The following is a 13,629-nucleotide window of genomic DNA, read 5'->3' as shown; positions in this document are numbered from 1 at the left end:
CATGAAGTGCATGCATAATCATAATGAGGAATGAGGAATTGGTCAGCACAGAGACTACATGTCAGGAAAATATACCACTATGGCACTGTGATATGCTGTTTTTGAGTGTTTCGTTTTCACTGTTGCAACATAAAATATGAAATAAGTGTGAACCCAAAGTTCTCAAACTTTTTTCATGTCAAGGACCCCCAAAATTATATGAATTTGGCCGTGGACCCCCATCTGAAAATATTTTGCTCCAGGGACCCCCAAAAGCACAGATTTGAGTGACAAATGTTTGCTTTGAGTATTCAAAGATGTGCACAAATTTGCAAGACTTTTCAAAAATAGCAGATCTACAAGCTCATAGCACGGCAATCGGTGCCGTGCTATGAGCTTGTTTGTTATATCTTGTTATAACAAACATATCTGCTATTTTTGAATAGCCAAAGTATAACATATTAATTAACTTAAGTTAGTTAATACCCCTGGGGGTCCCCGAACCGCACTTTGAGAACCAATGGTATATTGTACTGCTAATGAGATATATGGCCTATACGTTCTTGTGCATATCGTGCACCCTCCAGTAGGGTTTAAGGTGCATCTTTCTCCTGTCCTACCTTTGAGGATGGTCAGGTGTTTTCCGGAGACGGTCATCTGTTGACACTTAACGGTGGGGGGTGGTAGAACACTCAGGGTGGTGCTGACTACATATGGACGAGAGACAGACAGACAGACAGACAGACAGACAGACAGACAGACAGACAGACAGACAGACAGACGGGGGTTAGATTAAGCTTCAGAGAAGAGAGTGCAGAGAGAGAGACAAAAAACACCCACATGGGCGTATTTGTGGCTTCTACCTAAATAATTATATTCACAATAATTGTTTATAATTAAACAATGCAATTATTGCAATTAGTGTAACATCCATATTCACAATAATTACTTCATAAAGGAAGGAATGTAAGTTTTCTAATCTGAAAGGGTACATGTGTGGGTACATGTGTGCGTGTGTGCGTGTGGGAGACTTGTGATCTTTTAGTTCTATCACATATAAATAGAACCGCTGTCTATTTATTTGTTTTTGTACAGTATGAGTGGATATTGCTACTAGTAAATCACGGAAACATATATTGTTTGCACATTCTTTTCTTGTTTTGCTCAATTTGGTTTTGTTTGCCAACATGACTGAAGGCACAAAAAAATCATTAAGTAATTAAGTTGCAAATAAATGTATTTTATTAATGATCATTTCAATCCATTGCCTGGATTTGTCTTTTAAGTGTTTTATCCTGATCACTCTAATGATAATGCAGATAACTCTTTTTATTTTGCCCATAAAATGTGTATTTATGAAATCAACATCCCTGCAATAAACCAAAACAAATGTGCTTTGAATGAATGTCTCTTAACAGATATACAAGCTCACAACACGTCGCAGATAGACTACATTGGCTATTTCTGTTGATACTATCGTACAACTAAGTATAAATTAGGGATATTAGGCTGATATCCGATTAATTACACGGTCAAATCTTAAGTACAGTATTTGAGTAAATGTACTTAGTTACTTTACACCACTGGTTCCTACGCACTACGTGTTTGGCCCCCTAAATATTGTCTAAAACAGATATATTATTTTGCTATCGCTATCGATACGGATATTGCATTTGTAAGGCCGACATTGCCGGTACCGCTATGATGAGCGATTAAACGGGGGGTTCACCTTGAGCCTTGAAGGTGCTCAGGTCGTGTCTGAAGGTGTGTGTGGGGCTCCTGAGCTGCAGCACGGTGAGGTAGCCATGTTCCTTCACCTCCATCTTCTGGTCCTCCTGTTTCCACACGGTTACTATGATCTGACACACACACACACACACACATGCGCACCAAATGTATAATTAATCAATATTACAGTGCATATCTAGCCTGGCTCCAACCCCTGAATCGCTAGCCCCTGAATCGCTAGTGTCAGGCTAGTGCATATCATGAGCCTTGGACAAGGCAGTGTTTCTCAAACTTTTTCTTTTACTTTTGCTGGGGACCCCATGGTTTGTAACGTCTGTATGTAATATTATAAAATGTGTTATTATATATTATTATTATATATAATAGCTACAATTGTATATAAGGTGGTTTGTCGAATGTTACAATTCCTAAAATTAGCCATTGTTTAATCTTTCTTGTCCAATTTTGAAGGACATGCAAAACATGCTCTTTCTCCTGTCTGTTCGGGAGCAGACTTCGCGTATTGGACTTTCATGCAGAATCCACTGTAATTTTAAATCCAATGTAATTAAACATTATCTAAATAAGATAAAATAAAATAAAAGGGGAAAAAATGTATAAATTAAAAGTTAAAATATGGAGATGTAAGGTTTATGCCAATATGTGGTATGAATCCAACAGGATAAACATAGCAGGTCTGTAGGCACTAGACAGTTCATCTGTCACTGCCAGCAGCACACGTCATGTACTGGGCACATCAAAACAGTGTGCGTCCCACATTAGGATGAAAGGCCATTAGAACTAATTCATGTGTACTGTTAACCAATTAAGACCTGAGGCCCATTCTACAAATTCCTTCTAAATCAGTAGTTCTCACACTTTCAAGATTAAAAAATATATATATTTAATAGCAGATGTACAAGGTCGCAGCGCAGCAGTAAGTGACACGCTGTGAGCTTGTATATCTGCTATTTTTTTTAATAGCCAATGCAAAAATGGACAGAGATGCTTTCCCGGTTTTAACCCATTAAGACCTGAGGCCGATTCTACAAACGCCTTCTAAATCAGCAGTTCTCAAACTATTTCGTAATTCAAAATTATTCAAAAATGTTCAAACACCTTCAAGATTTTTCACAAATGTTCAAAAATAGCAGATGTACAAGCCTACAGCGCGGCACGAAGTGACGCGCTGTGAGCTTGCATATCTGCTATTTTTGAATGGCCAATGCTGAAATCTAAAATGACTCAGATGCTTTCCCGGTTTTAATGGGTTAATGTGTTAAATCCAGTCTGAGCACTGCTGAGGGTCACTTTGGAAAACAGAACGAGCGTGTAACACTGATAGATTATTGTATGAGTTACAATTATATACAATATTTAAATTATTCATAAATAAAATAAATACAAATTTCTGTTAATTAGTCTTAAACTGATAGATTTTTGTTTAGTTGTTTTTTACTTTTTTAATAGTTAACCGTTTAAATACCTACAATTCATGCACTGATACTAACACAAGACCATGCACGCACGCACCCACACACACACACACACACACGTGACCTCTCTGACCTTGGCTTTCACTGTGCTGACGGGTAGTTTGTCCAGAGAGACAGTCAGTGGGAAGACGACCTCATCAACCAGCACCACCGGCTGCTCCAGGGGAGCCTGCGAGAGAGAGAGAGAGAGAGAGAGAGAGAGAGAGAGAGAGAGAGAGAGAGAGAGGATGGTAGGTCAGAGACAGGGCAACACGATACAGAGAATGGACAAAAGAAATACAAATAAGATAGGTACAGTGAGAGCATATTTGCGTTTTCTTCACTTTGGCTGATGGTCTTCTTGCAGAGTCAAAGTGTGATGTTTGAGAAAGCTTCGAAGTTTGAATCCTAGTGCATCAGTGTTAGAAACCAGTGGTTCTCAAACTTTTTCATGCCAAGAACTCCCAAATTGATATGTATTTGGCCGCGGACCCCTATCTGAAAATGTTTTGTGCCAGGGACCCCCAGAAGAGAAGATTTATGTTTAAAAAAATCTAAATGATTCAACATTTTGCCATTTTTTTCAAATATTTTCAAAAATAGCAGATAGAATCAGAATCAGGTTTATTGTCACATTACAGGTTTACAAGGTATAACAGTGGATAAAATTCGCTTTCGTACATCGTTCCCATCGCAACGTTATTTCCATCTGAAGAAGAGGGGGAGGCAAAAGAGGGGGGGGGGGCAAGTGGAAAAGGAGATCAAACAACAGAGCAAAAAAGCCAAACAAGTCATCTACATATTTACACTAGTACCTGAGATAAGACATAAAAGGTGCCTGAGCATAGCAGCAATGTATACTGTGCATGATGTACTTATGGACGTGCTTAGGAGAAGAAAAAAAAGCTCAATAAAAGACAAAAGTCAGTGCGTTATACATGGAATTAAGGTGCAAAATGTCAGTGTGTGTCTACCACATAATCCACATAAGGTAGACTGACCCTGGTATAATCCCCAAGTAGTTCCATGAAGGAAGAGCAAAGAAAAAGAGGGGGGGAAAGAAAATATATAATAAGATATACAAGCTAGAGAGCTTGTAGATCTGCTATTTTTGAATAGCCAACATATAAATGGATAAAGTGGTTAAAATGATTGCGATGCTGTATTAACTACTTTTGCTGGGGACCCCCCCGGATGGATTTGATGAGGCAGTATTGCTTTGTTGTTTTAAAAATATAACGTTTTCTTCATTTCCTGAAAGAATTATATATATTTTTTTCATTTCCTGGAAAATGTACATTTTGGAGTTAGCTTGTTTCTGCATTTAAAGTCATCCCCACAACATTGTCACAATATGAAATAGCAAGGTATTTGATAAACAAATATGAAGCTATTCGTCCATAGACCTAGATAGAGACCGGTGTAGATTCAGACTACAGGGAGAAACCGTACACAAGAGCAGCAAAAGTAGTTAACATAGCATGAGAATCATTTTAACCAGTTTATCCATTTGTACGTTGGATATTCAAAAATGGTAGATCTAGATTCTAGCAGATGTACAAGCTGCGAGCGAAAAATTGCTAAAATGTTTAGAAAACGTTGAATAATCTAGATTATTTTTTTGATTATTTTTTCCCTGGCACAAAGCCTTTACAGATATAAGGGGGTCCACAGCAAAAAACAAATCAATTTGGGGGGGTCCTTGGCACAAAAGAGTGAGAATTAACTAGTGTATGGAATCCTGAAAAGTAACAGTTTTGGACATATGAGATTTCCACCTGACAGAGACGATTAAACGAGAGAGAGAGAGAGAGAGAGAGAGAGAGAGAGAGAGAGAGAGAGAGAGAGAGAGAGAGAGAGAGAGAGAGAGAGAGCGTCAGTGAGAGAGAGAGAGAGAGAGAGAGAGAGAGAGAGACAGAGAGACAGAGAGAGCGTCAGTGAGAGAGAGAGACAGAGAGAGCGTCAGTGAGAGAGAGAGAGAGAGAGAGAGAGAGAGACAGAGAGAGCGTCAGTGAGAGAGACAGAGAGAGAGAGAGCATCAGTGAGAGAGAGAGACAGAGAGAGAGAGAATGGTAGAGGGAACCACGAGACCGCGACGTTGGCCCCGCTGAGAACAAACAATCCAGGGAGAGGAGGATCTGTAAGACAAACATCCTTTCATTAGACTCCTGCAGGGCAGCAGCCAGGCTGTGGCAGAGGTTAGACTAGCCTAAAAAAAGACCCAGAAAACATTAAGCACACGAGAGAAGAAGCAGCCAGGCTGCTTTGTGCTGGTTGACTCAGAGAGAGGTGACATGGCAGACCTGTTCCATACGGATGTGATGCAGAGGAGGGCTGTCACCATTACACATTTAGGTTGACGATTAATTTGTCACTCAAATAATTGAGATTAACGATTTAATTGTGTTTTTGGCATTGAACATTGGAACATATGAATATTTGTTTTATTTCCGTTTGCCATTTAGGCTTCGTAATAAAAACATTCCACAGGGCAGATATGACAAATAACTTAAATATACATAGAAATTATTGACATATTTATTAATTTTATTATTATGTTTTTATTTTATTTTAATTTTATTAAAAAAAGCAGACATAGCTGATCTACAAGCTTACAACGCGTCACAAAGTGACGCGTTGTAAGCTTGTACGCGTTGTAAGCTTGTAGATCAGCTATGTCTGCTTTTTTTAATATTCGTAAATGTGTGAAAATGTTTCAACATGGAAACGATTATGACGATTAGGCAAAAAATTATTGCGATTATCCAAAATAATTGCAACGATTATGTAATAATTGTGACAGGCCTAATGCAGAGGAGACAGTCGTTTGGAGAGAGAGAACACCTGCTACTTTATGCCTCTCTTCAGCTGTGCAGGATTTAACATAAAGCGGTTCATTTCAATTAATCCATTAAGACCGGGACATTTTTAGATTTTAGATTTATTTGTCTATTAAAAAAATAGCAGATATACAAGCTCATAGCGTGTATATCTGCTCTTTTGGGGGGACGAAATCGTGAAAATGTGTGCAAATCTTTTGAATATATATATATATATATATATATATATATATATTTAACTCAGTTCTTTGCTTCTGGAGGTCCCTGGAACAAAATATTTTGAGATGGGCGAGGGGGGGGGGTTCCGCGGACAAATACATAATTTTGGGTGGTCCTTGACATGAAAAAGTTCGAGAAGCATTGATAAATAGCAACATAAGTTGAAGATTTTTTTTTTTTTAGGATTTAGAAGACATTTGTAGAATCCCCAGAAGCAAAGATTGGAGCAAAAAAAAAAAATCGCTTTAAAAAAACATATATATTCAAATATTTGCACACATTTTCACGATAAAAAAAAAAAAAGCAGATCTACAAGCTCGTAGCGTTGGCACTCGGTGCCGTGCTATGAGCTTGTATATCTGCTATTTTTGAATAGCCCAAAGTATCAAATGATGGTTATAGCTAAAAATCTAAAATGACACATGGTATGCGTTCCCGGATTGAATGGGTTAAGACACAGAGACCTGACGTTGTCGTCGCCCCCCCCCCCCCCCCCCCCACCACCTGACGAAGCATGCATTTTAAAATCGGTGGCAAGGGAAAAACTCCCCCTTAATGGGTAAGAAACCTCAGGCAAAACCAGACTCTAGGGTGGGCTGGGCGGCCATCTGCCTTGACCGTGAAAGAGAGAGGGAGGAGAGGAGCGACAGAGATAGAGAGATAAAAGCAATCGCAACAACAAATACCATCTGTAATAGGAATAGGAATACAAAAAATAGCAACAACAAATACCATCTGCAATATCCCTTTGGTGCTAAAACACATTCCTCAATTCAAACATTAAGCACTTGCAATGGATCATTTGGGTATACTAATTAAGCCCTATATACTTCACAGTACCATGAATAGTGAAAACAACCTACCTACAATGTCACAATGTCGGTGTTTAAATGTGTAACACTTTTAAAAGGATCCCTGGCTAATAAGTCTTTAATACACCTTAGAACTGGAAACAATAAAAAAAAGCCCCCCCCTTCTATGTTGCCTGGATAATTGATGGAGGTCATGTGATCAGTGACATACGCAGGGTGTACTTTTGGCTGAGGGGGCTGTTCCACACAACAGCTCTAAGGTGTATTAAAGACATAGTTCAATGTTGAAAATGAGTGGTATTCCCCTTTAATACATTATAATTGCCCTATATAACTAAAATTTGAAATTAAAAACACCTTTCAATATTTTATTTATTTTAGAAATTGTTTGTCTTTCACTCAATAGGGACAACTCCCGTCGCAAGTTGATGATGTCATTTGTCCGTGTGTGGTCCAGCCCTATGGAATGCATGTGCTAATAAAAAAAGATGCTCATAATAACCTTCGGAAGTATTACGTTAGTTTTAAGTTAGCACTCCATGGGGCTGGACCACACATGGACAAATTACATCATCAACTTGCGACGTCCCTAATGGGTGAAAGACAAACTATTTCTAAAATAAATAAAATATTCAAATTTTTTTGTTATATAGGGCAATTATAATGTATTAAGGCTTATAGGGCTTATTAGCCAGGTGTGTGAAAAGTGCATCTGTGTGGTCATAAAGACAAAACAAAAAAGCACCATATAAAAGCAGCCCATGTGTTCAACTTCGGTGGTCAAGCAGTGCTGAAGCACAGAGAAAGCTGGTGGTTTATGGTTGTGTTTAAAACTGGCTACTAGCGGTTAAGTGACCATCAATTACATGACACAGCGCGGTCTGTCTGAGGAACACACTTCTACAAACCATGGTTTACTCAAGAAAAAGCCTTCTGCTGCCTCGATATAACTCACAGATGTGTGTGACCAAAATGTCATTTCCACAATTAGACTGCGTGATTGTTTGCAAGGGATTGGAAGCATGCCAACAGACCAAACATGTCCAATTCACACGAGCCAAGAAGCAACTTGCTTTCCCACACTCTGTGCTCTGGGCAGAGAAACGCTTGCAGATTCTAGCCTGTAAAACTAGGGCTGGGAAACTGCAACCTCATATGATACGTATCAACGATACAGAGGCCACCATACGATACGTATCGCCAAACACAATTATTTTGAATAATGAGGAAACGGCAAAGGCAAAAGCATGAAGCATTGCACACATTAAAACAGTTACATTTCAGGCCCACAGAGATCTTTAAAAGGTAAAATAAAATATTATGTTTCTAGAGTTCCATTCGATAAATAAATCAATCATCTTCTGTTGTCTCTTGTATTTTTGCTGCAAACAATGTTGCAACAAGCTCATGTCTGAGTTTGTTATGTGGCACCATATGTGATGTTTAGTTTGTACCAGGTTGCTTGGAAGAGACTGATCAACTACTAAACACTTTCTAAACACTTTCTAGCGACCTTTCATCACTGGCTGTCCTTCAATCCTTTAAGCCAATGGGGAGACTTCCACGAGACTTCCCCATCTCTGAACGACGGGCGTCCTCCCATGTTATGGGATCATAACCCAGAACAAAAAAAAAGTGGTGTCGTCGCCACCAAACAAACTATTTAAAAAAATGTTGTCGTCTGTACCACCAAACAAACTATTGACTTGACTCCACATACACACACACACAGCGCCGCCTCCAACAGCAATATGTTACTCCGTGAGCGAAAGGGTACAGGACTACAGGTCCATTTGGTTCCGTGCGGGGACGCTGGAGAGAGCAACCTGGTATTAATATGACTGCGTCATCATTTCTTGTTTTTAAACTGTCACACACCGCATGTTCTGCCCTATCGATACAGCAGCCTCTGTACCGATTGGCAATACAATATATCGCCGTATTGATTTTGTTTTAGCACAGCCCTACTGTAAACTGCCTCACAGGCAAGTATGTAATGTCTGACTTCTACCTTATTTGTGCTTTTAAAAAAAGTTTTACACCCTTTTCTACCCAATTTAGTCATTATGCCAATTGATTCCTCCCCTCACACATTTCTGTGTGAGGGGAGGTGTGTCCTACTCCTCCCGCACAGCATTCCCTGCTGACGTGCTGTGACAAATATCACCGTCCTCGCCTGGCTTCCCTCCCCCGAACACGGGCCAATTGTGTTCGTTTTTGGACCAAGGGGGGTTCCCAAACTTCTCAGGCCGCGACCCCACAAAAGTCATATTTGAACTGGGGACTTGGAATTGTAGGCATTACATTTAGTTTGACTCCGTTCCACAGATAAATATTGTGAAAATAGCCGATCTACAAGCTCAAAACGCGTCACGATGCAACGCGTTTCGAGCTTGTAGATCGGCTATTTTTTGAAAATAATAAAATTTTTAACATGGAAAGGATTATGACGATTATGCAAAAATAATTGCGATGATCTCAAATGATTGCAATTAGGCGATTATGCAATAATCGTCACAGGACTGCCTGCCAGACAAGAGTGAAATGGGACACATTGAGTTGGGTTTTCTTTCCCCTGTGATTTGACATGCAGGCGCAAGTCGAGGCTACTTGCACAACACCTGCAAGTGAGGACTGACTCACTCACTCACTCACTCAGGTGCTTCAAGTTCAGACAAAATGCTGTGTGTGTACAAAGTCCTGTAGCAAGCAGGGCGTCGTGTCACAAACCAGGAAACGCTCTAGTGTGCAGACACACTAGTCTTTTTGGTTTTGTGCATCTGCAGAACAGAGCTGCTACTGTCAACGAGACCGCTGTCTAAATGTCAGAGGCCAGAGGAAGTGTAAGAAATGTGGTTGGTTGGTTGGTTGCGTCTCGTGTGTGAAGTTTTCGCTTCTTATCAACTCAGGAAATGTGAAAGCACTCACAGGGCCTGGTGCTCACTGATAGTGATATTGATATGCAATGTATAAAGTCCACAACACCTCCATATACAGTATACAGTACCATACTGTAGCAAGTTTCCACAGTTGTAGCTTCAACTATGCGACAGTGTGTGTGTGTGTGTGTGTGTGTGTGTGTGTGTGTGTGTGTGTGTGTGTGTGTGTGTGTGTGTGTGTGTGTGTGTGTGCGTGCGCGTGTGCGTCAATGACTTTTAAACACATGAACCCCAGCTTCCCTATTCTGAGGCAAGCTCACAACGCATCACGATGCAACATGTTCAGAGCTTGTAGATCGGCAAAGAGATTTGGTGTAAAGGGGGGGGGGAGGGGCGGCTTAGAGCCCTGGGCGACCCCGGTCAGCTAAGTGTATAGAGGCAGGGTTAACCACTTAATGGTTAAATGTGCTTTGCAGAGCCTTGTCAAAGAATAGTTTATTTTGCTTGTGAGTTGCGACAGACAATAAAGTTATCTTGAGGAGTGGTTCTCAAAGTGGGGTGCAGCCCGTCCAGGGGTCCTTCACAGGGTCCCCAGCTAAACGATTGATAGTTAGGAAGTAATAGGAACCGAATTGCAGGTCTGCAACTCATCAAATGGGTCCATTTGGTTCAATGTGTACACTCTCAAGAGTTATGGGGGTCCAATCATTAGGCCATTAGTGAATTCTAAACTGGGGGGGGGGTCCTTGAAATTAAAAACTGAAACTACCGATCTTGAAAATCTTATTGTATCTTTCAGTATTTACCTGCACCGGTGTCTTGCGGTGCTGCCTCCCATCGCTGGCCGAGCTGTTGTGTATGAGGAGCGGCTTGCAGTGCCTGAAGGCTCGGCTTCTCTCCCCCCGGTGGTGTCTCCCCCCTGCGGAGACGTCGACCACCTCGAAGTCACTCTCGTCCGGGTCTTCTCCTCCTCCTCCTCCGTCGTCGCTGAAGCTGCTCTGGAAGTCACACCTCTGCTGTCCCCCTCCTCCTCCTCCTCGGCTGTCCCCCGGGCAGACGCTGGCCACGGCGCACAGAGAGCCCACCAGCTGCTTCCAGTTAGCCGCCGGACAAGGGCCGCCGCTAGTGTCGCTGTCACCGGCCGCAGAATCCTTGGTCGCCGTCGCCGTCGCTTCTCCTCCTCCGGCGTCTTTGGAGCCAGGGCTGTAACGATAATTACATTTTACTTGACGAAATACAAATAATTGCGATTAACGCTTTAACCCATTAAGACCTGAGGCAGATTCTGTGTCAGTTGACATTTTTTGTTTTTAAATGCATGTTTCTATATCAGTGGTTCTCAAACTTTTTCATGTCAAGGACCCCCAAATGTATTTGGCCGCGGACCCCCATCTCAAAATATTTAGTTACAGGGACCCCCCAGAAGCAAAGATTTGAGTTACAAATGTTGGCTTAAAAAAAAAAAATATATATATTCAAAGATTTGCACAAATTGTTACGATAAAAAAAAATAGCAGATCTACAAGCTCGTAGCACGGCACTCGGTGCCGCGCTACGAGCTTGTATATCTGCTATTTTTGAATAGCCAAATAAGTCTAAATTGACACAGATGCATTCCAGGTCTAATCGGTGTAACGGTTTAATTGTGTAGCTTTTAGACCTTGTAAAACAAAAGTTGCACAGGGCAAATTTGTTTTAAATCAGAATCAGAATCAGAATCAGAATCAGTTTTATTGTCACATCACAGGTTTACAAGGTAAAAAAGTGGGTGAAAATACACAAAGAAATGACTGACAATGGTCAATACCAATATAAATCAAAATAAATGATGTATTGTGGCCAAAACATGCCACATTTAATACAAAATAGTGGAAATAGCAGATCTACAAGCTCACAATATGTGACGCGTTGTGAGCTTGTAGATCAGCTTTTTCCACTATTTTCTGAAAATGTTTCAAATTGTATGAACCTTTCTCAGCATGGAAACGATTATGACGATTATGCAAAAAAATATTGCGATTATCTCACATAATTGCGATTAGACGACTGTTGTAATAATTGTGACAGCACTAGCTCTGATCCATAGCGTTAGAAGGAGTTCTCCTTAACGCTATGGGACTTTTCAGCCATTTCCCGCACACCCCCCGTCACGCAGCCTCTCGTCTCTAGTAAAAATAAAACATACACTTTAGCTAATGACCAAAACAAAGACAGTTTTAAGATGTTGAAAGCCTATTTTCCTTAGTGGGAACACTCGGAGCCCCCCACCTCACGTCTAAAATACACTTTTTGGACAGAAAATAAAATATTTCACCGGATGGAAAAATCAACTGCGCCCCCTACAGATCTGGTCAATGGAATTTGTCTATTACAAATATCTGTAGGGGGCGCAGTGGAGCACCTAAAACATTTTTCCTTCCGGTTGAATATTTTCTTTTCTGTCCAAAAAGTGTATTTCAGACGTGAGGTGGGGCTCCGAGTATCCCCACTAATGAAAGTAGGCTTTCAACATCTTAAAACCGTCTTTGTTTTGGTGAGTAGCTTTTTTATCTTTACTACAGACGACAGTCTACGCTACCTCTTAACGCTATGGACCATGGCTATGACAGGACTGACCTGGAGCGCAGCACCAGCAGGAACTGCACGGTCTCGCCGAGGTAGAGGTGGCTCCGCCTGGGCAGCGTCCTGTAGCCGGCCGGGTCCGTCTGGAGGCTCCGCTCCGAGACGGGCACCGCGGGGAAATACATGAAGTACTCACACTGGGACTCCATCATCACCACCATAATAATATGAATATGAAGAATGACAGCTAATGTTAGCCTGCTAGCGCCGATCGCTGTCTGTCTGTCTGTCTGCACTGTGAATGTGATCAAGGTAAACAATGGTGGTTAGAACGATCCGATCACACTTTAAAGGGTCCAGGGGGTCATTGATCCTCGGGGATCGGGTGTGATCCTCTGATCAGACGTCCAGAGAGCTGATCGGTGGTGTGGTTGTGCTGTTTGTGAAGGATAATGTTGGTTGAATGGACGTCCTCCATCACTCTCTCTCTCTGTGTGGATCAGAAGCTCTCTCTCCCTCTCTCTCTCCTCCAGCCACTGTGTGTCTGCTGGGTGTCTATTGCGATCAGCAGGGGAGAGCAATGGAGCGCAGAGAGATGGATGGAGCGTCCCATTTAAAACTAGTCCAAATAAATCGAGCAGCGAGCACTTTAACCTCATTAACCCCTGGCGTCCTTATTTTGGATGGGTTTTTTTCTTCAAAAATGTCAAAATGAAATAATAATCAAAATATTCAAACATTTAAAATATGGGGGATAGCTAAAAGAGATGATCTGCAAGCTCACAACGCGATATGTGTAGATCACTTTTATTTTATTTTATTGGATTGTTTAATAAAACAGAACTTAAGCGGCCAAAACGGAAGCCACCATTCAAACTATTACAGATGGACAGTAGCTGAAAGACACTAGATGGTTGTGTACCTTTGATATTGTCTTATTTCTAAGCCATCTAATCCTATCACAGTAAAGTGATCACAGCTGATCAAGCGGCCATGGAAATAAAATGCTCATTGTTTCTGATCTGGCATTATGTAGCCCATTATTTTTAATATTTTTTATTTTGCGGTCTAACTGTTATTCGTTACGACTAATGACAATTATTTCTCCCCTTCAATAACACCAATTGGTATTGTA

General features: G+C 41.0%; 1 protein-coding gene across 1 annotated transcript in view; it reads right to left on the bottom strand.

Moving 5' to 3' along the window:
* The window catches only part of trappc14 (trafficking protein particle complex subunit 14), a 66,814-nt gene extending 53,807 nt beyond the window's left edge, over positions 1 to 13,007 (bottom strand). The window contains 5 exon segments of the mRNA XM_080450592.1: positions 600 to 686; positions 1,709 to 1,838; positions 3,277 to 3,372; positions 10,739 to 11,135; positions 12,549 to 13,007. Of these exon segments, the coding sequence (XP_080306718.1) occupies positions 600 to 686; positions 1,709 to 1,838; positions 3,277 to 3,372; positions 10,739 to 11,135; positions 12,549 to 12,715 (877 nt within the window). The 5' untranslated portion in view covers positions 12,716 to 13,007.
* Between the last annotated feature and the right edge of the window lie 622 nt (positions 13,008 to 13,629).

The sequence above is a fragment of the Gymnoscopelus braueri genome (genome assembly GCF_963280865.1).
Source record: "Gymnoscopelus braueri genome assembly, chromosome: 15".
Classification (NCBI taxonomy): Eukaryota; Metazoa; Chordata; class Actinopteri; order Myctophiformes; family Myctophidae; genus Gymnoscopelus; species Gymnoscopelus braueri.
This window is presented reverse-complemented; position numbering and strand designations above follow the sequence as displayed.